At 38.9% G+C, this 23,426-nt stretch overlaps 1 protein-coding gene across 1 annotated transcript; it reads right to left on the bottom strand.

Moving 5' to 3' along the window:
• On the bottom strand, nucleotides 1–21,498 carry dnaaf9 (dynein axonemal assembly factor 9). Its single transcript, XM_080041910.1, has 37 exons — nucleotides 21,366–21,498; nucleotides 20,656–20,735; nucleotides 20,360–20,485; nucleotides 19,752–19,876; nucleotides 19,133–19,229; nucleotides 18,698–18,804; nucleotides 18,518–18,595; nucleotides 17,855–17,956; nucleotides 17,264–17,319; nucleotides 17,013–17,148; nucleotides 16,482–16,563; nucleotides 16,271–16,307; nucleotides 16,102–16,186; nucleotides 15,942–16,018; nucleotides 15,763–15,807; nucleotides 15,585–15,630; nucleotides 15,180–15,291; nucleotides 14,708–14,778; nucleotides 14,491–14,538; nucleotides 14,298–14,388; nucleotides 13,979–14,082; nucleotides 13,496–13,639; nucleotides 12,927–13,012; nucleotides 12,584–12,685; nucleotides 11,763–11,880; nucleotides 11,496–11,584; nucleotides 10,842–10,970; nucleotides 9,947–10,072; nucleotides 7,367–7,404; nucleotides 6,594–6,729; nucleotides 6,115–6,201; nucleotides 4,477–4,583; nucleotides 3,533–3,607; nucleotides 2,189–2,379; nucleotides 1,641–1,706; nucleotides 976–1,069; nucleotides 1–139 (listed from the first exon to the last, which is right to left on the bottom strand). The coding sequence occupies exons 1-37, from the start codon at nucleotides 21,419–21,421 to the stop codon at nucleotides 33–35; spliced, it is 3,456 nt and encodes a 1,151-aa protein (XP_079898036.1). The 5' UTR covers nucleotides 21,422–21,498; the 3' UTR covers nucleotides 1–32.
• Nucleotides 21,499–23,426: the final 1,928 nt, after the last annotated feature.

Below are 23,426 nucleotides of genomic sequence, written 5' to 3'. Positions count from 1 at the left end.
GATGGAGGTAGTGGACATACACACAGATGCTATCAGGGGTCGAACAGGTCCGGCTGTCTCTGCAGCTCCAGCTGGCGGTTGAAGAGCTCGATCTCTTTGTTGGCTTCAGTGATGTAATCCTGAATGAACTCGTCCATGTCTGTGGTAAGAGGAGTGTGTTAAGGGAAAAGGTTTGTAACCTCAGTGATTCAATGTGTTTCTTTGCAGCCTCAGCTCTTTGATAATAAGGACACTGTTGAACTCAGTTACTCTTAAAAAAAATCTCTTAGTGGTGGTATTGAGCGCGTACCATATCGGCTCCGGCATTCGTTGCAGTGGTCGCGGGTTCGAACCTGACCCGTGGACCTTTACTGCAGGTCATCCCCCCTCTCTATCTCTCTCTGTCTCCCCATTTCAACTCTGTACTGTCTAATAAAGCTTGAAAATGCCCAAAATCTTAAAAAATAAAAATAAAAATAAAATATCTCTCCATATGCATGGGGGAAATAGCAACACAATACACACACTAGACAATACAGATGCTACATCAGGGCCTGTGCAATCTCCGCTCAACCCAGTGGATGATTCTAACTTTATTTCCTGTCCCAAAGTCTGTTGGTTGTCCTGCAGGTCATGTACCGTTACGTGTTGTAATAAACTGTCTGTCGTTATGCCTCGTATTGACGTTTAATTTATTGTATTGTTTGCCAACACTTTTTGCCCGAGACAAATTTCCTTCGGTACATTATTAAAGTTTATCTTATCTTAAGCAGACCAAAATATCTGTTGCTATTTTATTTTTTTTGTAAATTCAACAAATTAGATTTGGAATCAAATTACCTGGACTGACTCATGTCTACTGAATGCCAACTAGATCCTTTTCTCAGCAGCTGATTTAAGTGTACCGGTTTGCTACTTTTAGTGTTTGAAATACAGATGGCAGATTCAGTGTAGCTAAGGCTCTACAACAGACAGTTACCACCATGAAAAGGATACTTGGATGGAAGCTCCTTTTCTCTCCAAAGATGTCGACATATAGATGACCGTTGTAGAAGTAGCCTTGTGGTAGCGGGTCCAAGTGCCTGGTCAACTAAACAGAGATATAACAGCAGGTTTAGACAAAGATATTGACTGAAAAGATTCACATCAATAACATATCCCATCCCAGACCGAGCTCTGTAAGAAGATAAGGAAAACCTTTCCCAAAAACCCATTCAAACTAAAAACATTAAGGTAAGGTTGGCAAATGACTGGTCAGGCTTTCTGTACATCTAAAATCAAACATGTGGCATTTATTGACTCAATGCAAATTACGGTGGTCTGTGGAGTATTCTTGTAATCAAATAGTTAAGTTTGAATTAATTTGATACATTTTATTCTTCACATTTGCAAAGCAACTTGAGCTAGAGGTGTTTCTCTTCATCTTTTGCTAGCTTAGGGTTAACTGCTAAATATCCTATAGCCACCTAGCATGAAACCATCAGCAGGGAAGTACATGCATGTATGCAATGATGGATGCTAGAAATTTAACTAAGTTTCAAAGCAGGTGCTATCTCAAAAACATTGGTCCTCGTACACAACAATCCTCAGTTCTGTCCACATACAATTCTACCACCAGTAAATATAAAATTATATAATCAAGAATATAAAAACACACTCACGTGTATGCTCCGGATTTCTTGTGGTGAAAGAATATTCTTTGTTTTCTTAGGCTTCAGCTCTTCTTTCTGTAAACACCAAACAGAAAAAACAGTTTAATATTTACAGAGTAGTTTATTTCCTTGTAGAAGTACCTGACATATGCCACACATGATATGAGATCAACTTGATTCTTATTGTATATTGGATTTAAAAGATGGGAGTCAGTGAGTCTGGATTGTTGTCAAAATCACAATTTCTTCGTGAATATCAAAGCGATTTTTACAACAGGCATTCTCCAGGATCGCTGACTCCACATTTAAATTAAATGGCGCCATTTAAGCTTTGTACTTCAAGCGGCTACGCGGTAGTGTTTCTACTACGCCAGCTGTTGTTCCTGGGTGAGCGTACACATCACAAAGGCATAAAGAAAAACAATATACAAACAACATTCTTTGCACTGATGATCTTGTTTGCTGTTACATGTCAATTATGATCATGAGAGAAAAAATATTTAAAAGTTCCTCGTAGTCACTTAAAATAAAATGGCGATATATTTCTGCTTGGTTACCTGCTTGGTGCAGAGCCTGAGCCAGTCCTTCAGTGCGTCCTCAGTGAGCCCCACACCATCAAAGAGCAGGAAGCAGGAGGGGCTGCTCTCTCCGGGGCAGGGCGGGCTCAGGGGGTCAAGGCTCTGATCTGGAGCAACACTCAGGGTCCCGCTCACTGTGTTGTAGCTCACCTCCATCAGCTGTTCAGAGTCTACAGGTTCCACAGAAAGATGTTGTTCACAAATCCAAGTCACACACACACACACACCAGCTCTCAGTTCACACCTTTTGTAACAAGTGCTACGGCAGCTTTATATGGTAACAGCATGGTGGTGTTGGTGGGGTGTTAATGTTTTTACAATCTATACAACCCTCTCTCTCTGCTCCAAAAATGAACTCATAGAAGTCACGTGTGTGGTAAAAAAAACCAAGATATGTTAAATATGTCCGTACTCAATTTAAAGTATGTGTTGAAACTGCAATAGTTAATGTCGGAGACAGCGATTCTGGAGAATGCTTGCTGTCAAAATCCCCTTTTTTGTCAAAATCAGTGAATATCTCCTCATGATCCACTATTTACACCATAGCAACATGCCCGTTTACAGAGCCTAGGCTGTGTATTAACACTGGATGTATTTTCAGCAGTAAAAGAGTACGTACATGTAGCGGATCATGAGGAGATATTCACTGATTTTGACAACAAAAAATTGACAACAAGCGTTCTCCAGTATCACTGACTGCACCTGACTGCAAAAAAATTTAAATAAAGTAATATTAAGTGATGTTAATGATACACTACCTGTAACTAGAGACAGTGAATGAGACACACACTGGACACTAAGGAAGTATGAGAATTAGGATAAGGATCATACGGTTCAATCTCACACTCGTTCCATACTACTGTAATAGTCCAAACTCTCTACACATATCTGCACACCTCCACACCTCCTCACAGGCACCTCTCCTCTGTCGTCCCATGCAACAACTCTAACACGGGGTTTCAAATGAACAAAAGAGTGAGAAAACTAATGTGGAGGAAAAAAACCAAACCTATGAGTGGACTATGAGCTGAAATCTAAAACACCAGACACCATAGCAACAACAACCGAGCAATAAGTCCTACCGTCCGGGAGCTTCTCGACTGCCCTTGATGGCAGCCATTTCTCTTTAATAATTCCCAAAAACTGGGAAATGCAAATGCAGGTTAAATATTTATTTATTTAAGGAAAAGAAGTCACATTTGTTTAGTCAAAGCAAGTTCTCTGGAATTCCAAATCTAATCTGAAAAAATCTCAAAAAAGTTAGCAAAAGTCGTAGTGTATTTTGATAATTCAAAAATGAAATGAAAATATATGTTACCATACCAGAAAACCGGACTTTTCCCCAAACATTGTACACATTTCCCTGGAAGGGGCTTGACCGCAGTGATGACTTGAATGCTGCAGAAAAAATAAGCAAAGTATTTTTATTTAAGATTATTTTTTGGTATTTTCAAGCTTTATTAGATTTGAAATGGGGAGACAGAGAGAGAGAGAGAGAGAGAGAGAGAGAGAGAGAGAGAGAGAGAGAGAGAGAGAGAGAGAGAGAGAGAGAGAGAGAGAGAGAGAGAGAGAGAGAGAGAGAGGGGGGATGACCTGCAGTAAAGGTCAACGGGTCGGATATGAACCCGCGACCACTGCAACGAAGGCCGGAGCCAATATGGTACGCGCTCTATCCACTACACCACCGGAGCGCCCCATAAGCAAAGTATTAACGGTTAGTAGTGCGAAACAAACTATAAATACATTAGTTCTAATTATCAATTTCCTAGAAAGTAAAAGTTGGCGAGTGCACATCTTCTGGGAATACAGATTATTTCACAGCAGGCTTAGACAATTACTCTGAGACCTCAGTTGTCTCCATATTTGGAGAGAAAGGCAGCCCGTGTAATGAACCTGTAAACCCTGCCAACTCGTATCTGGAGCTTCTGTCACGTGTGTGTGTGTGTGTGTGAGTGTGTGTGTGTAGGTGTGTGTTTGCGTGCGAGAGTGAGTGTGCGTATGTGAGTGTAGGAGTGTGTGTGTGTGAGTGAGTGAGTGAGCGTATGTGTGTGAGTGTGGTTGAGAGTGTGTGCGTGTGTGTGTCTCTGTGTGTGTGTGTGAGTGTGAGTGTAGGAGTTTGTGTGTGAGAGAGTGTGTGTGTGTGTGTAGGTGTGTGTGTGCGTGTCAGAGTGAGTGTGAGAGTAGGAGTTTGTGTGTGCTTGTATGTCTCTGTGTGTACTGTGTGTCTGTACTGTGTGTGTACTGTGTGTGTATTCTTTCCATCTCACCTTTGCAGCGGGTGACAAATAGAGGCCTCTCGAGGGGCCGGTTGAAAGCCACGCTCTGCTGAGTGAGGACCACCGACCCAGAGCCGGAGCAGAATCGCCCTTTGCACCTGAAAAACACACACACACACACACACACACACGCACACACACACACGCACACGCACACACGGTGAGGAAAGTTAAGTCTGTAACAAGCCAAATGTTTGCGCTACATTTCTTCTTTGGCACCAAAAGTTGTTTACTACCAGCTGCCTACAGGAGAGAGGCCAGTGTGTGTGTGTGTGTGTGAGTGTGGAAGTGGATGATGAATCTTTAGATGTGGATACTCTCTCGACAGCAGGAGATTTGTGTCTTGGTCAAAAAGTTGAGGACATGTAAAAACAGGGTTCCCCCAGGCCAGGGATATCCAAGCTACAAATACTTTTTAATACAATTTTAATCCCACCTCAAATGAAATGCAATGCCAACATCAAGGCCATACTGGCAACAGTAGTTAGAAGTTATCATAAACTCACATCAGTATACTCACATCGACAAACTGTAACAATAGCTTTGTGAAGTGTGTGTATACTCTTACAAAATCAAAAAGCATTTAGATGTCACATAGCGACCGCTCTCCAACTATTTAAAAGGGCATTGAAAAAAAACCTTATAAAGACCTTATAAAGGACGTTCAATACTTTACAGTGAAATTCAATACTTTTAATCCCTTATTTTGAAAATATTAAAGTCAATGCTTTTTTAATTATTCTACGACCCCACAGTTACCCTGAAAAAGCATCTCTAATAAGTTTGAAGTTGAGAAAATGAACAGGGCTGCAGACTCTGGCCACATATATTCTACCCACTCAGTGCATGATCTGACAGGAGGGTTTTAGCAAGAGGTTCATATTAGGCTGACCACTGTGGCATGAAGGCTTGCCTGGAGCCGGTCCAGAGGGAAGGATAGAGAGAGACCCCCTCTCTCTCTCTGTGTACATGGCAACTGGCCGGACAACAGCTTGTTACTGTGCGGCCAGCAGCAGGCAGCTGTGATAGAACACAAGACGCCCCGAGAGGCTTAACACAAATCAGCAGCCGATAGCTCCACCACTGCAATGCACTGTGGACCGGTGGCAATTAAAACCACAAGGCCGCAGAGAGGAACGCTGAGGCAAGAGGCGGCGGGTAAAGGGGTTCGAGTGTGGACAACGGAGGCACACAGGGTCACAACCAGTAGAGAAGGGTTTTTTTAACGGCTTAGATACATTTTAGGTGTCCCCCCTCAGTTTTTTCCAGTGCAGAAGGAGAATCACTAGAGCCAAAATGATAGAAGTTTTAAATAAAAATGGTAATTTAAAATCTCTTGGAAAGTGTTTCTAGTTCATCCCAACTCAACCCTTATTTTTTGTAGTTTCCGTGGTTTGGATCAATAATAAAAAAATCGCTCTATTTAACAGGTAATAAGTATTAACATTCTGCTTCTCATGTGTCGGTTATTTATCGGGTCACGTTGGAAAATGTCTTGCGATTCAGAGTCTCAAGTTAAAATCAGCATATAAGATGCAACAGGCTCCAGCCTTTACTGTTGCACATAGGTGTGACCTCAAAACAGTGCTGTGACCAAAACCGTGAGAGTGGAATGGAATAGGGCTTTACCATCCAGGGTAGAGAATGTAACGCGCTCGCAGCATCTGGGGCTCATTGAAGCTGCTGTCAGAAAAGATCAGATTCACATCTTCATTCCTGAAACAAAAAGAAGAAGAAGAAAAATGGATGAATAGGTCACACTTGTACAAATATGTGTATACATTTATGTAAATATAACAAAAAAAAAACACACAACTTTTTCAGAAAATTGCCTTTAAACATAATGAGCTTTTGATTACAAAAAGAAATATTTCCTTATGTCTAATCTTGATGTATTTTAATGCCCCAGTAAATCACTTTGAATTGCCTTGTGTCTTATTCATGCTATATAAATAAACTTCCCTTTCTGTTTTAAATCAAACTCTCTGACCCAACTTATCCAGACATAGACTAAAATAGCAGCTGCTCAGAGTGAAAACGTTATCCATACATGAAAGCCGTTAGAGTGAGTGTTTGTTGCATTGATCACATAGTGTGGGCGCCTGTACCTGGTGACAGCTCCCCTCTCTGCCAGTATGAAGGCTGCGGTGGGGTTGGCAGAGCGAACCAGCTGCGTAACATGCTGCATGAGAGGCTGCTTCTGCTCGGCTGACAGCCCCGTGAGCACCACTGTACTCACAATACCTGAGACATCAAACGGGAGGGACGGAGAAAAAATGAATATTTTGAATTACAGGGAAAAGTGGTTTGCTTCCATAAAAATACATATCTTTGTAGCCAGCCACTCCAGTAAAAAATATACATGTCATACATGTATATATACATTTTAGTGAAAAGTGGTTCACTTCCATAAAAATGTATATCTGTGTAGCCACTGCAAAAAACATTTCATACACTATAGATTTGAGATACTGGGATTACTCATTCCTGCAGCTGTATTTTACCTGTAAAATGAATTTGTGAGGAATTTAACATTACATTTTTATTCCTTTAGTTATTGTAATTCTATTCCAATAGGATTGGAAGGACTTGATTCACTGGAAGTTTGTGTTGGATCTCTGAATTTTAAGTGTTACTCTACTGAGAGAATATATTACTATAATTTTTTCATGCAAAATCATATATTTCTTGGCCCTTTATTGCACAACTTGGAAGCCTTACGTATGCTTGGGAAAGGCAATGTTAATGCTTCCAAAAAAAGAGCATTACATTCCTGAAAATAATCTATATATGAATAGTAATTTGGTATTCCATGGAAAAAAGTTTATCCTCTGTGTATTTTATTGTTTGGAAAATAGAAGGTAGAATGGATAGGACTTACCTTGACTGCACTGCTCCAACAGCTTAGGGAAAGCAAACCTAAAGACCCAGACAAGAGACAGAAGTTAAACAGCATACTGTACTTCAGTATAGGATGAGGAATAACTTACTAGCCATCAGTCAATTCCAATTAAGTTCGACTGAAATGGTCATTGCCACACTGTGGATGGAATATGCTGATAATAGGGGATTTGTACCTGAGTGACACACATTTAAGAGCTAGATTTGAATGTATTAACTTAACAGTCCTCTTTATTTCACCCATGTCTTGCACAAATAACACAATATAATCACTAACAATAACTCTACTTATGGGTTTGTGCCAAAGTTGTGCAGCTAATTCTATGTTATGACTCTTGGCTAGCGATGCAGTTATCTATTGCGAGGGCGATTTTTCATTGCATGACATCATGACTGTGACTGGCAACTGACCAATGTAAAAAGCTTTTGTGTAATCTCATTTGATCTTAACATAATTTATCCGGGGGGGGGGGGGTTCCAAATCGATCAGAATTACACACCACTTTCTAAATAACTGTATTGTGAGCCAAGTCGCCCTCCCTCTAGCCACCGACAGACAGTCCCTACTTAGAGAGCCTTCGGGATCAGCTATTTGAAAGGCATTCATCTTGCCTGTCCTGATGTAATGAACTGTCTCCATCCATCACAAGAAATAGATCATGAGTGACTGATGAGTTTTCGCTGAGTAGTGTGTGTGTGTGTGTGTGTGTGTGTGTGTGTGTGTGTGTGTGTGTGTGCTGGTCGCGCATGTAGACCCATGGGGATTAGAGGGGCTATGCTGAGGGGGGTTGACGGGCAGGTCAGGTCTAAGCTGGGCTAACCACACCCAATTAGCGCCATAGTCGGGGGTCCGCAGAATGCCCCACAAAATCTATGTGCAACAGATAGTGAGAGAGAGGGAGAGGGAGAGCTTGTTGAAGATGCTTTTGAATGGAAAAGTCGGCGCTAACAACATTGCTATTTGAACCACTTGTTAGAAATCTTTCCACCGCTGAGAATAGTGGGGCTTGTCAGTCAAGAGTTTGAGTGGACGGTCAGCACAACATGATTATAGCGCAGGATCCAGGAAAGATTTAAGAATTATAATTAAAGCCGAGTTAGACTAGACTAGACAAGAATCTAGTGTAAAGTACTGTGGGAGTTTTCTTAATATAATGTTTTTATGAATGTAACTGTTGAGATCAGGTTATTATACTTCCATGTCAGCGATTCTGGACAAAGCTTGTTGTCAAAATCACTTTGTCAAATTCAGTGAATATTTCCTCACAACCTGCTTTCTGTCCGTAAAAAATCCAGTGTTTATACGCTGACTTAGATGTGTAAACTGGCTTTTCGCTAGCTACGATGAGCCCCCTTCCTTTACATACCAGTTTACAGAGCCTAGGCTGAGTATTAACACCAGATAATTTTAATTCTTTTTTTAAATTTTGGGCATTTTTATGCTTTATTGATAGTGTAGAGACAGAGTTGAAATGGGGCAGAGAGGGGAGTGACATGCAGAGAACAACCGCGGGCTGGAATCAAACCCGGGTCCGCTGCTGGCCGAGGCCCATGGGGGCCCATGGGGGGCCTTACCAACTGAGCTAAGGGCGCCCCCACACCAGATACCTTTTCAACAACACACAGTATGGACAGGTAAGCAGATTGTGAGGAGATATTCACTGGTTTTGACAACAACAAGCGTTCTCCAGAATCACTGACTGCACCTTTAAAGTTCCTGGTAAAAAAAGACAGGGGCAGTGGGTTTTGAAAACATGTTTAAAATGTGGAGCCTCTCGACTGCCTGATCTGTTTGTAAGTGTTACTGGCCAGACCGGGCAGTGGAAAACATCCTATTAACCGGAGTGGTATGTCATATTGTGTGGAGCAGCTCAGTCCGTCTGCAATAGTGAGAAGTGCTGTAAGCTACGTCTAAAGCCTGTAACAAAAGGAGAGTGAGATTAAATGAGGGACTGATCCTCTCCGTGTAGAAGGGAACCAGCCTTGAGTTTTAATAGCTAAAAGTGTCAGGTAACCTCATCATGGAAAGTTCCAGAGCTTTAATAATTTATTAACATCCGTCGCTGCCTGTCATCGTTTCAGCTTATTCACCCCCTCTTCAACTTTGCAGAATATGTCTGAATTTCAAAGCTATCTATCTCAGCTTTGTTGCATGCCTTTGGATTTTCTTATAATGGAGGTGAATGACGATGTAAACAGCTAACTGTGCAAATAACAAAATGGAAGCTTTTGGTGAAAATCTATTTCATGGGGAATATTCTTTTTCAGGGACAAAGTATGAACCCTTGAAAATGCACAGTGACGTATTTGTTTATTTGGTCTATATAGACATTGTTGTTTTCTTTGGTTAAAGGTGAAGTCAATGATTCTGGAGAAATCTTGTTTGTCAAAATCACTTGTCAGTGAATATCTCCTCACAATCTGCTCTCTGTACTGTAAAAATCTGGTGTCAATACACATCAAATGTCTATTTGTGATATTGGGCTATACAACTAAAACTGATTTGATTTGATTTGATTTAGTTTTTTTTCCGTTTTCATGCTGAAGAAAGACGTTTGACCTGTGCTCTATGCAGGAGGCGAGGGGATCCACACAGGCCGTGACAGAGCCGATGGTGAAACACGCCTGGACCACTGGATCAGGGTGTAACAGCACAGCCTGCACCACATCCACTACATCTGTGTATCTGGACAAGAAAGCACAAATAACAATGAATGGTCATCGCACTAGCACTTTGAGATTCTAGTAATATAAAGTGCAATACAAATAAAATGTATTATTATTATCGAAACAGCAGTACATTAACCCAGTCTTCTCATTTTCTAATTGCTTCAAAACAATCTACTGTTGTTGTTGTTAGATTTGAATTCCTCGACATACTGTAAATAATTAATAATTAAAACTTCTATTTAGCTCCGCTCTGCTCTATTTGATTTGATATTTGAGTGTTGACTTCCTCAGTTCGCGGCTGCTATCAGGCTGATCTGAAGGCTTTTCTTATATAATAGAAATTCTTCTTGTCACCGTCATCCCATATTATCACAATTGTGTCTGTAAACAATTCTTTGTATTTTTTAAGTTCCTTAAAAAGCACAAAATACTGCTGTTTGAATAAATTAAGAAAGTAAAATACAATTATCCACCAGAAACGCATATAAATAATAATAATAAATTGTATTTGTAATGCACTTTTATATTACTAGAACCTCAAAGTATAACAGAGTAGTAAAAGAAATAAAAAAAAACAAATCAATGAGAATAAACGCATTTTTCCTCTAAAAAAAAATTATGAATACAAAGATGACATTTTACCCAGAAAGTAAAATACAATTATCCACCAGAAACGGTTAAAACTAATTTTTCCTCTCTCTCTCTCTCTCTCTCTCTCTCTCAAAAAAAAAGCATATGAATACAGAGATGACATTTTACCAGGCTGATCTGAAGGCTTTTCTTACCCAGGTGAGAGCAGCAGCAGACGGGGTTTCCCTCCAGGGCCGCGCTGGCTCTGCAGGAAGCTGGACAGATACTGCTGCAGGTGACTCGCTGAGAAGCTGTCACAGCTGTCAGGGTTGTACACCACCCACCTGACAATGATGTGATAAACACATAATATTATGACAGGATGGAATGGTTGTTTATCAGTTGGCCTCTTTTGTTAAAGAAGCCTGGATAAAGAGTGGTTTATTCCGTTAGTATTGGTATTGTTTAGCGTCTATTCTGGTTTCCTTATATGGCTCTGTTGGAGGAGCCCAAGACTAAAGAATTTAATTGCCAGTGACTGCTCTGTAATTGTTGTGCATATGACAATAAAACCATGTTGAATCTTGGTTTGTTTGTTTATAATGGGGTCTTGTTGGTCCCTTGTGGGCTGGGCATTCTGTTTATGAATAAAACAATAACTTAAAATCACATTTTGTTTGTTTGTGTTGTTCTTTCCATAATTATTATTTTGATATGAAATAACATATGTAGCATTATGTAAAAGAAAATAATAAAAAGCAGAAAATCTAATACACTTGCGCACAGACACACACACACACACACACACACACACACACAAACACACACACACACAAAATACACCTTGTTGGAGGAAATCTCTCTCTCACCTTCCACGTTCTCTGTTCAGCTGGACCAGGAAGTTACAGAGTCTCTTCTTATGGCTTCCCGGCAATCCAGTGATGATGGTAATGACGACCTTTAACACATTAAAAAACACAAATAAGATTTGAATAGCATTAGAAAGACAGAGGAGGAAGTACTACAAATGTTTTTCCTATCTATCTATCTATCTATCTATCTATCTATCTATCTATCTATCTATCTATCTATCTATCTATCTATCAGCACCACTGCACCATAGTCAATACACTCACCTTGTCAGTGGGACTCTTGACACGGTTCCTGAGCTCTGCAGAGGGGAACAGCACCCCCAGGTGGTCGTTCAGAATGGGCTCCTGACCGATGCTGCTCAAGCCATAGTGCTGGAGGAACCTGCCATGGACCACAATGTAGCAATTAGTGAGCAGAAATAATAAATAATAATAATGGATTGGATTTATATAGCGCTTTTCTAGGCACTCAAAGCGCTTTACAGGGTTATATGATCACAAAATACTGGCAAGACAAGATAACATTTAAAAAGACTGACCATATATTAGTAAAGAAATCACAAAATCACAATTTTACAACGTGCAACAATAGCTAAGACTATTGATTTTCCTTCACAGCCACTTCCTTAATTCTAATTACTTATATTTGCTTCATTTTTTGCATTTCACATTTACGTCAAAAAACAACATCCGTTTTAATCGCCGCTTGAAAACAGCATTTAGAAATGAGCCTGAAAATGCAAGATTGTCCCAAAGAGTTATTTTTATCAGTTCATTTTATTAAACTGTGTTTATTTCGGGTGCACATGCTTAAAACAGTTGGATGCCTAGTTATACCAGCGGACCGATTTGTTAAGACCAAAAGCTGCCAAAAAGGTTTTAAATTACCCTTGCATGTGGTCTCGCCAAAATGGCAGGAAATAAAACATGTGTGCACTGTTTATTTTGGGCCAAAAATATTGAAGCTACATTTCCTTCAATACTTTCTCTCAAAAGAAAATTCTTTGTAAGAGTGAATGCTTACCAATGATGAAAACACTGTATCAAGACACACATCCATTAAATGCTATTAAAATGCCACTCACATGTCCTGCTCTGGTAGCTGGGAGTATGAGGTCTTCAGGCTGCCTCTGCGTTTGGCCACTGGCGGCTCCTGACTGTCATGCAGCTTCTGAAGTCTTGCGTGCCTGAGGGAAAAAGACATTCAAATTTGATGTGATTTCACAGATGGGGTCAAACCTTTAAATGCAGACCTTATATATCAGAACCGGAAACAGAATCGTCAAATCTATAGAAGTACACAGGAAATTGACTTGGTAGCACAGTGCATTAAAAAACTAAAATATATAACATCTAAACCACTGACTCACGATCCATCATGCACACAAAACTGATCTCAAATTGTACAATATATAACTGTTTTCTTACATGTTTTTCTGGTTCCAGGTCAGCTGTTCTTTCTCAACCGTTTGCAGAGGAATTCCAGATTCAGAGTTTTGCCAAACGGACAAAACCTGAAAAGGAGAGGGAAACGGTTCATGTATGGGGCTCTTTGTTTAATAAGAATTTTAATAAAGAAGATGGCCCATATAATTATATTATATACTGATAATCACTTTTTGTTAAAATCAGCGAATATCTCTTCACGATCCGCTACCTGTCTGTACTGTGGGTGTGCTGGAAAAAAAAATCTACTGTTAATACACAGCGTAGGCTCTGTGAATGGGTGTGTAAGCAAAGGGGGCACACCTTAGCTAGAAACATGCTCGTTTACAGCGCCTAGGCTGTGTATTAACACTTACAGACAAGTAGCGGATCGTGAGGAGATATTCAATGATTTTGACTGAGAGCGATTTTAACACCAAGCCTTCACTAGAATCGCTGACTCTCCCTTTAAGTCTCAAAAGTCATAAGGCCACTTGCTAGATGTCTGGTTATTTGTTGCTCTGTACTTGGGACATGTGCAATGACAATTAAGTCTAATTAGTATTCATTACCTTGGAATAGAAGGACCTGTGGCTCTTGGATCTGGGCTGAAGAGCAAAGACCAAACACTGGTCAGAGCTGTGCAGAGGGAAGGGGAGGTGAGGCAGCAGGCTGCTCTCATATTCCACACACAGCGACGCCACAGCACTGGAGTCCTGGAATAAGTTAAGAGGACACAAGTTAGTATAAGAAATTCAACTGCATAATGATTCATAATATGTTTGGTTATTTATTGATGTTTAGACCTGAATTGTGGTGACTGAGGAATGTCATGTATTGTTCTGTTGTTTGTTTTTGAGTAAATAAGAGGATAAAAGTTTGTACCAGAATTTCAACTGTATATGTATTCATAATATGTGTTTTACCAATGTTTATCATTGATGTACTAAGTAACAACAAGGCATATTTTTTGTAGGAAATAATAAATGTGATTGAATAAAAGATAAAAAGAATGCATGTCATATCACATGGTGCAACTGTAAAACCAAAATTACCGAATCATAGAACTTGATGGTTCTGATGTGATCCTTGGACAGAGTGATGCTTCCGTATTGGGAATGGATGAACAGGAGTCCCTCAGAGAAGAAAATGATTTTTCCTAAAATTCAGATTAGAAGAATAAAACTTGGAGGTTACATAAGGAACAACAGTGGCCAGGATATGCTAAAACATATCTTATAAGTGCTTCAATTAAATAGAAATCAAATACTGTAAATCAATAAAATAGATAGATTAAAATGCAGTTTAATTCATTCAAGTCACTGTATATGAATATGAGCTACATAGTGTAAATGTTAATATTGAGAGTGTCACCTTCTTCTGGTGTGGAGAGCGGGCTGCTGGAGAACACATACGCAGCATCTGCTACAGTCAGAGCCGTTCCCAAACAAGTTGGTTCCTCCTTCTGTGTAAGAAAACATATTTTAAGAGATGAGATCACATGCTCATACATACAGTAAGCATTTATTTGTACACTACAGTTAATACATGAAACTTCTGAATTTACCTTGGTAAGATTTTGGGCTTGCTCAGATTGCTTGACATCAGATTCCATCTAAAAACAACATGACAATAAACAATGTCAGATTTTTTTTTAAATTTCTTAAACTAAGGAGGAAACAAAATGTGTTATTCTTTGATAAACATACACATGCTAGACTTAGTAACATGTACCCAAACACTACGATAATTACTTTATAATAGATTTTCAGGCCCAGACATACCAGCCAGCAGGCATAGCGAGGCACAGTGGTAGTCAGGACGGAGAAGCAACTGTCTGAGGACACACTGCCATCTGCAGGAGGGAAACAGACTGGTTTAAAATAATGTTTAATACAACAAAACCAAAGAATAACCAACACTCAATGATAATAAAATAATATAAAACTTTACAACACTTTGTATATTTTGTACTTTACTTATATGGTATACTTATTTTTTGTTCCTGTAATTTTGGAGCAACTTGACAAAATTATTTCCTTTGGGATGTAAAAAAAAGTTATATCTTATCTTATCTGATAATGAAAAATATACCCCTTCAGATAGGAATTTGGCCATCTTTAGACTTGTGTTCTGACGTTTGCCTTTATGTGTTAACAATGACCTGTGGATTTGTCCTGTTTATTATGTCAATATAATTTCCCTTGTGAAATCAATCAGCAAATCCAGCCTAATTAGGCCGAATCAATATTGTACCTTTCTGTAGAATGTTGATGCTGGACTCCAAGAAGGATTCAGAGAAGACTACAGATCCCAGGTCCCCACAGCCCCACTGCAGGTCTGGGATGTCCTGGACGATCATGGCAGCCTTAGACAAAAAAAATAAAAATTTGAATTACATTAAATACAAAAAAAAACACCTTTCTGAGGATTTTTTTTACACAAAATAGTTTGTATGTTTTTTCAAGTCAAACTTTATTGTCAATTCTTAAATCATACAGTCATACATAAAGATCAAAATGGCGTCTGTCTCTGACCCACGGTGCAATAGGAACAATAATTACAATAAAATAAAGTAGAATAAGATAAAGATAAACAATATTTACATTAAATCAATTCTAAATCTTGTTTTGGTCAAACAAAATAACATGCTTCACTTACAGTTTTAATTGCGTAACGGCTTTCTTCATCAGTTAGTGGAATTATCCTGAAAATCACATATACACAAGCGTCAATGTAGTGTGTATTTTTCAATTAACACAATGGACATTTCAAGGAGTTATGTTAGAAAATGCGAATGTTTTCAAATGACCAGTAAGGACTAATTAACACCACCCACCTTCCTTGCTTATTCACGGCTTGAATGTTGAATTCACATTTGGACCTGAGGAGAAAAGATACAGAATCCAACTGACTCAAACTGACTCCAACTGACTCAAACATCATACATTTCATTTCAAGGTCAGTTGAAAGTCTCATAGAGTGGATGACAGTGAAACAATTCTAATAAATCTTTACCTGAGAGCACTGCGGTACTGGCTCAGATTCATTGAGTCCAAACCCAGTAGAAAGGTGTTCTCTGCTACATCCTTGGCCTACAATAACAAAGCATTCGTAATGAGGACCTGTACAAAATAAAACTTATATGGTAATTAAATTAAGTGCTTTTATTTCTTACCTTGGTGGCATTGGAGGTGCAGGAGAAGCATTTGATTCCTGACAGGACGGCTTGGACCACAGCTGAATAAATCTGTGATAAAAGTCTGAAAAAAAAACTCTTTAATTCATACATTCGTTTAAAATGATATTAATTAAAGTCAATATGGAATCAAAATTAAATCACTTACAAGACTTCGGTTTTGCTTTGCTCTGTGTTTTGATTTCCTGTTGGTGAAATACAGCAAGTGTTAACAAGTTATCTACCTTTGATACAAATTAGCAGCCTTGAATTCTGATGCTTAGGTCAATAATGTACAATATATTTATAAGCTTTCATAATTTCACAAATATGCAGCTGATCAATATTACATCAGTAAAGTCATACAGTAAAATCCTCACCAAGGTATGGAGTGTGGGTCGTCCCGAAGAAATAAGTCCGAGAGCAGGCGAGTGGTCCTTTAGGAGCCACACACTGCAGAATCTAATGTAGAAAAAAAAAGATACTAAGTAATTTTCCCTCTTTACAAATGACACAGACAAAGGTTGGTGAAAAATTGCTAAAATGTCATTTTTACAGGAGATACGGGATCAGTAATCACAAGTTTTCTAACACCAAATATTCAAAATGATTTCTCAAAACATTACTAACTCATGGCAGTACCAAATGACTTCACCAGGTGGTGCTGCAGGCCAGTACTGACTTTAGCAATGTGATGTATAAAACATTAAATAAAGTGGGGAAATGCCATCAGTGCTTCAAATAGCATTGGAGACAATCTGGATACTTTTTTTGGTCACAAATCTTCCACTTCTACTAACACATTTGGCTGGTGCTCAGTCATTAATATGGATCTGTTTCGTAAAGAAAGTAGTTATAGCGTTAACAAGGTCTTTTTTTTTTCTCCATATTTTCTATTCCAGACTTCTCACCATGTGTCTGGCAGTAGACCCTGGAGGTCCCGTGTTGCGGACCTGGTGACTCTCTGACGGGAAGTTGAACGAGTAATTCTCCAAATCCTCTGCGGACGAACGCTTCCCGAACAACACGAACGGCTGCTGACTTTTACTGAAACGAAAAGAAAATATTTGATTACGTCAAAGCATTTTTTTGTATAAACTACAAGTCTAAAGATGAATAATAATAATTTCAGCATTTAAACCTTGTTAAATTTGCAGAATACCTTTTATCTGTGATGTTGCTTGAGATCAGACCATGAGAGTAGTAGGTATGGAAAGCCTATGGATTGTTGAGAACACACTTCATGAGGACACAAGCAAACGTAGCTGACGACTAAGACCAGACACTGAAAAATGCCATTTGAAAATAATCTTTGACTTGATCTCCTTCCTATCTGGTCAACCTCAATTTCCCCGCTTTCCATGTGCAATTTAAAAGAAGAGAAAGTGTACTATAGTATCAATTGGGCTTCTTTCATTCTGACTTAAGATACCCCAACACTTATAAGTGAAGTGTAGGATAATGGAGGAAGTTAAACTAATTTGTGAATCATTTTGCATTTTATTTTTATTTTTTTTGGATCATACTGTACATCTGTCCATGCACCTTTCGCATACTGTCCTGTATTTTCACAGTTGGTTTTAATCCAAAGAATAAAACGTATGGTGAACTTTAACTTTAAAAGAGGCAAAAAACACAACTAGGGCTGGTTGATTATTCAATGTAGTCATTGCATGGAAGGCAGTAAACTACTGTCCAGATATTGTGTCTCTATTTTCTGTAGAAACTTTTGGCGATAACCAGTTGAACATACCTCTCCTGCCTGAGCTTCAGAAAGCTCCAGGATAGAGATGTGGCTCTCCAGGTCCATGCTGGAGAAGAAACCGGTCCACTGCTTCTCAAAACAAACCAACTCCTAGAATACAAAACACAACTGTTAGAGTACATATCATACTGAAAGCTCACGTTTGTTCACTAACATACACCAGATTAATATGACTATTGATCAGACATTCTAATATCTGAAAGACTAAAATAAGTTGGTTATCTGAACCAAATCATTATATTTTAACTGATATATGAGACACTGTAACTTGGACAATGAGGACACGTTTTCATTATTTCAATTGACTAATCGATGTTGAATGAATAAATAACAATAGATTTCTGGATATGGACGTTTCTGGACACATTTTAGAAGTGGGTCTAGATATCAAAGGAATATTGGTTTCATGCAACACATTCATATCAAAGTATAAATAGCTGATAAATGGGGCGCTCTGGTGGCGTAGTGGATAGAGCGTGTACAATATTGTCTCCGGCCTTCGTTGCAGTGGTCGCGGGTTCGAATCCGACCCGTGGACCTTTACTGCAGGTCATCCCCCCCCCCTCTCTCTGTCTCCCCATTTCAACTCTGTACTATCAATAAAGCTTGAAAATGTAAAAAAAAAGCTGATAAAAAAGAAGAATTTGTTACCTCTGTGAGGAGAGTATCCAGCGACACTGGGTCAAGCCTGTTGTAAATCTGCCACAGCTTCTCACTCATGTCCATTAGCTGAAAAAATAGGAACATAAATATAAGATAAAGCAACACATTTAGGACGGTTAGCGCTAAAGATATATTTTAAAAGTATGTATTCATTTGTTTGGTTTGTACCTTGTATTTCAAGGTGAAAAAGCTTCCTCCTCCGATGCCTTCCAGGGCAAAAGCTTGGATTAGGGGCCACTTTTCCACCATAAACACATCAAAACTCTGGACGTGTACTAAAAGTAGAGTAAACAAACAAACAGTAGAGTTGGTATAATTGATTTAGTTCTTGGTGTGTAGTCATGCAGTAAACAATGTCAAGAAGGTGAAACTAGTTAAACTACATTTTGTTCTGGCTTGGAATGATAGATGCAATCTCATTTAGCTAATATGTGAAACAGTTCACCATCTGTATGGTGTTTTTATAACAATTTCAATGTTTTTTTTCACTTATATTTTGTGTGTGAAGTACTTTATAACTGTATGTGTTAAGAGCTAAATAATATTTAAAGCCTTGTATGTATTGAATGATTGTGGAGATGAAAATGAGATAATACGATGTACCTTGGGAGCTGTAAGGAACTCCGATACGATAGCAGTCCTGCACCATCGTGACAAAACTGGAGATTTTGAATTCTTCTGCTGCTTCCTCATCTTCATACTGTGTGTGGAAAAACACAGTGTTATTGATGTTGCTTCCAATGTGTAACCAGTGTAGACGAGGTGTATAAGTTAAACAGGCTTGTCTAATAGGTAAGTTCCTGAAAAAACAATCAAGTGGATACACAACATGCCTCAATACTCTGAAAGATTCATACTTGTAGCTTAAGCATACAGATACTGTAATTAAAGATGGAGACAGCGATTCTGGAGAATTCTTGTTGTCAAAATCCCTTTTTAATCAAAATCGGTGAATATCTCCTCACGATCCACTACCTGTACTTACTGTGTTTGTTCGCTGAAGAAAAATCCAGTGTTAATACACATCCTAAGCTCTGTAAACGGGCATGTTGCCAGCTAGCATTCCCGTTTACAGAGCTGAGGCTGTGTATTAACAACAGATTGTATTCACATTACGGACACCTAGCGGATCGCGAGGAGATATGATTTTGACAAAAGGTGATTTTGACAACAGGCATTCTCTAGAATTTCTCCACCTTTAAACTGTAACAATCTGTCTAACCTCTGCCTCTGTCATGCAGTAGAGGTGCAGGTTCCTCCAGTGAGACACGTAGGGCAGCAGGTAACTGTAGTTCAGCGGGTTGCAGTACAGATGAACACACTCTGACTTGATCAGCAGGATCACATCTGTAAAGACAAGCAAGTCATGTTGTGTCAGAGTAAATTAAACTAGATAGAAAAACATGAATAAAGAATACAGTATTTTGGGGGCGCCTTTAGCTCAGTTGGTAAGGCGTCCCCCTCCCGGGCCAGGCCCAGCAGCAGACCCGGGTTCGATTCCCACCCGCGGTCGTTCTCTGCATGTCACTCCCCTCTCTGCCCCATTTCACCTCTGTCTCTCTGCACTATCAAATAAAGCATAAAAATGCCCAAAAAATATATATAATCTATTCCATCTTCTTCTATATTGCATTGTTAAAAGGAGCATGGGACTTAAGAACTTAATTGCCAATGACTGCTGATGTTATTGTTGAGCATATTTACAATTAACCTCTTCAATCATGTATTTTGAATCATAACATCTGTAATGACAAGAAAGTCATGTGTCAGATTAAATAAAACTAGACATTTAAACATGAATAAGGCATACACAACACTTGAAAAACTCACCATCCAGCATTTCTTCAGGAAATTCATCAAAGGCATTTTCAAGATGCATCTGATTTCTCCCATAAAGTCCGTAGAAGAGATATTTTGCCAGCTCTGTGCACCCTTCATTATATCTGCTGTCAATGCCTAAAATACATTAATAATAGTTGTTTTTCGGATTCGGAATCACCATATTACATAGTTTTATTCACCCTCTGTCCTTAAAAAAAAAATCAGTTTTCGTCAAGTCCAAGCAGTGCAGTTAACTAGGTCAGATAAAGCCAAATAGATAACAAAAACAATGCAACTTAACATACCGAGAGAGCACAGGATGGCATCAGGAGAGGCAGTGCCATTCTCACAGAGCAGGGCTTGAACCTGACGCAGGCGACAGCAACTGAAAAACGAAATACATTTGTTATGTTCAGTCATGTTTTCTTTTTTAATTAACATTAACTTCAGGTGAATGTTGAGCTAAAAGGTTCATTCTCAACTTTGGAAACAGCCGTTATAAAAGCTAAGATAGATAGATAGCTACCTCATGATAGAAGCATCTCATGATTGCCTCATAATACGACGAAATACACCTTTCTCAAAAATCCATAATATCTTACTACTGTGACATAGTTTCAGATGAGGGTTGAGGCTTAGATTAATTATGAACTATATATATATCAGTGAAAATAACCGTCACTTTCGGCAGATGCAACACAATTTTGGGTCCCTGCTTTAGGTTGTGGCATTTAAAAAAATTAAAAAAAATAAAAAAATACTGAGCTGCAGGGAATTCCCTCAGAATGGCTGTTTGGCACAGCTACATTAACGTGTATCGTAAAGTTAGCCACATAGTGCATACTGCGAGTTGACTGTACACCTTGCTAGCGTTAGCATTAACGGAACCGTTAACGTTAACTAACGGAAAATGGTGTTGGGCAGTCGACAAAAACAGAGAACAGAGGCTCGCGCTAACGTTAGCCACGGTTAGCTTGACAGTTTCATCGTAAAAACAATGCGATATTAACATTACCTGACAGCTGGGTTGATTCCCGACAATTTTCCGTTAACTCTCCTTATACCGGCCATTGTAATAGTTGAAACGGTCCACAAACTGAACGTTTTAAACCGAACAACGTTATATATTTTCAGGCCGAAAAAGCTACATCTTCTCCATCACCCTGGAGAATGTCTACACAAGATAGCATAGCAACGGACCGAACCATCTGATATTTAGGGGCGCCCAGAATATGTTGTATTGTTATTTGTCAGAATACTGTCAAAATATAACACAAATTGTAATACTCTTTCAAACCCCGACTTATAGACGGCACCAAATATTTTATAGACCGAATTAAGTAATTAAAAAAAGCTATATATCCGCATTTTCGAGATGGTTTCCCCCGTTTTACGGTGTAGTACTGCCTTGTTTGGGCCGTTTTGACAGCGGCAGGCAGCAGGGAGAGCACATAAAGATGGTGCAATCCCTCAGTAATCTCAGCTGTTGTGTGTAGGGAATTCCTTCAAATGCTGTTGCTGCTAGGTATTTGTCAGTATTAACATGACAATACATGCATGTGCTATCAATTATAATTCCACAATTGTATGGATACATTTATTTTATTTTTACTTGAAAAATATACTTTTACAACATAATAGCCTATTACGTTTTACATTTAAGTAAAGTCTTTCTGGGTTTATTTCTTTTCTCTGAGAAGTTTTAAACTTATTTTCCTGTCGGTTATCAGTGTAAACGAGCATGCGCACAAGGACGTTGACTCACATTTTTATCTTGTATGCCATGGCACTGTGATTTACTGCTTTTCCTGCTTTGGTTGAATATCTGCAGAGGAGCTGATTAGCAATAATGCCAAAAACAATCACAGGATGCCTCACAGGCTGGATTCAGTGTGCAGAGGGCAGAGACGTAATAGGGTCAGGTTGGTAGGAAAAGGTAACACAGGAATTCCCATACTGGTTCAGTTTGTTCACTCTTCATCTCAAATATGGCTCTTGAAATGCTGAGCTATTGTAAATACGAAATGTAGTCACATTGTGTCAACAGAAATCTAATTTACTGCATATGAGGACGCAAGTCTGTTCCCTAACAGATCAATCAATCAATAGAATATCGTTTTTGGTTGGGCCTGAATTTAAAAAAAAAATATATATATAGTTAGGATCCCCACTAGTTATTACTTTAGTAACAACAATTGAGTATTGCGTATGTTAGGATAAGTCTCCAGGAAATCAAACAGGTTCTCTCGTCCTAAGTGGCCAAAACACCCTTGTGTGTGTGTGTGTGTGTGTGTGTGTGTGTGTGTGTGTGTGTGTGTCCTGACAAAATTGGTTTAAAGTGCACAAACCTTTTTGTAAGAAGAAGTGCATCTTGTCTGTTTGTAACCTATATGCTTGTGAGGAAAGGAATGAATTGTTTCATGGAACTCAAGCGTGGGGTTAAGCATGAGCAAGATGCACGGACTGGACTAGTAGCATGGCGTCAAGTTGTCAGCCATGGTTGTGCTGTGGAATTCACTTCCTTGACAACGAGACTGCCGGTTACGCATGAAAGGTTGCAATCAGGAAGCATTTTATATATTTTTCTTTTTGCCCTCGTAATGTTTGTTTCAGAGCCAGAGAATCCAGTTTTTAGTTGTTATCTTGACTTGAGTTGACAAGGATCTTGAAGCAAGACCGTGAGAGCAACTGCAGAAGACATGTCGCACGGTAAGTCAAGTTTTATAAAAATTGATCTTTGTACATATTCAATGCTTTGAAATGTTTATTACTTTAAAGGTGCACTATGTAACTTTTGATGTCTAGAAGAAACGTGGACATTTTCTAAGGTGTATATTCTTATGACTGAATAAACAAATTTTCCTAACATGAAAATTGTAAACAAATCACCCTCCCCTGGAACTGTATAGGTTACCTTTATTTCCCAATACTTTGAAGTAATTGAAATATCTGAAAATAAACTGACTGTTATATTGGGTTGTTGTAAGTTTATTACAAAAATTGTAAAGGTTTCTTTCAAAACACATAGAAATCATATTGGAAACTGGTTTGTGCACTTAAAGGTGGAGTCAGTGAT

The sequence above is a fragment of the Ammodytes marinus genome (assembly GCF_949987685.1).
Source record: "Ammodytes marinus genome assembly, chromosome: 15".
Classification (NCBI taxonomy): domain Eukaryota; kingdom Metazoa; phylum Chordata; class Actinopteri; order Uranoscopiformes; family Ammodytidae; genus Ammodytes; species Ammodytes marinus.
Note: the sequence above shows the minus strand (reverse complement) of the source record. Positions and strands in the feature narration are given on the sequence as shown.

Excerpts from the sequence above, each read along its gene's own strand:
- dnaaf9 (XM_080041910.1), bottom strand. The coding sequence starts at position 21,421 with ATGGCCGGTATAAGGAGAGTTAACGGAAAATTGTCGGGAATCAACCCA. Across the intron at positions 20,736-21,365 it reads GGAATCAACCCAGCTGTCAG|TTGCTGTCGCCTGCGTCAGG; the intron begins GTAATGTTAATA and ends TTCGTTTTTCAG. Across the intron at positions 6,730-7,366 it reads GTTGGAGCAGTGCAGTCAAG|GTATTGTGAGTACAGTGGTG; the intron begins GTAAGTCCTATC and ends TTGATGTCTCAG.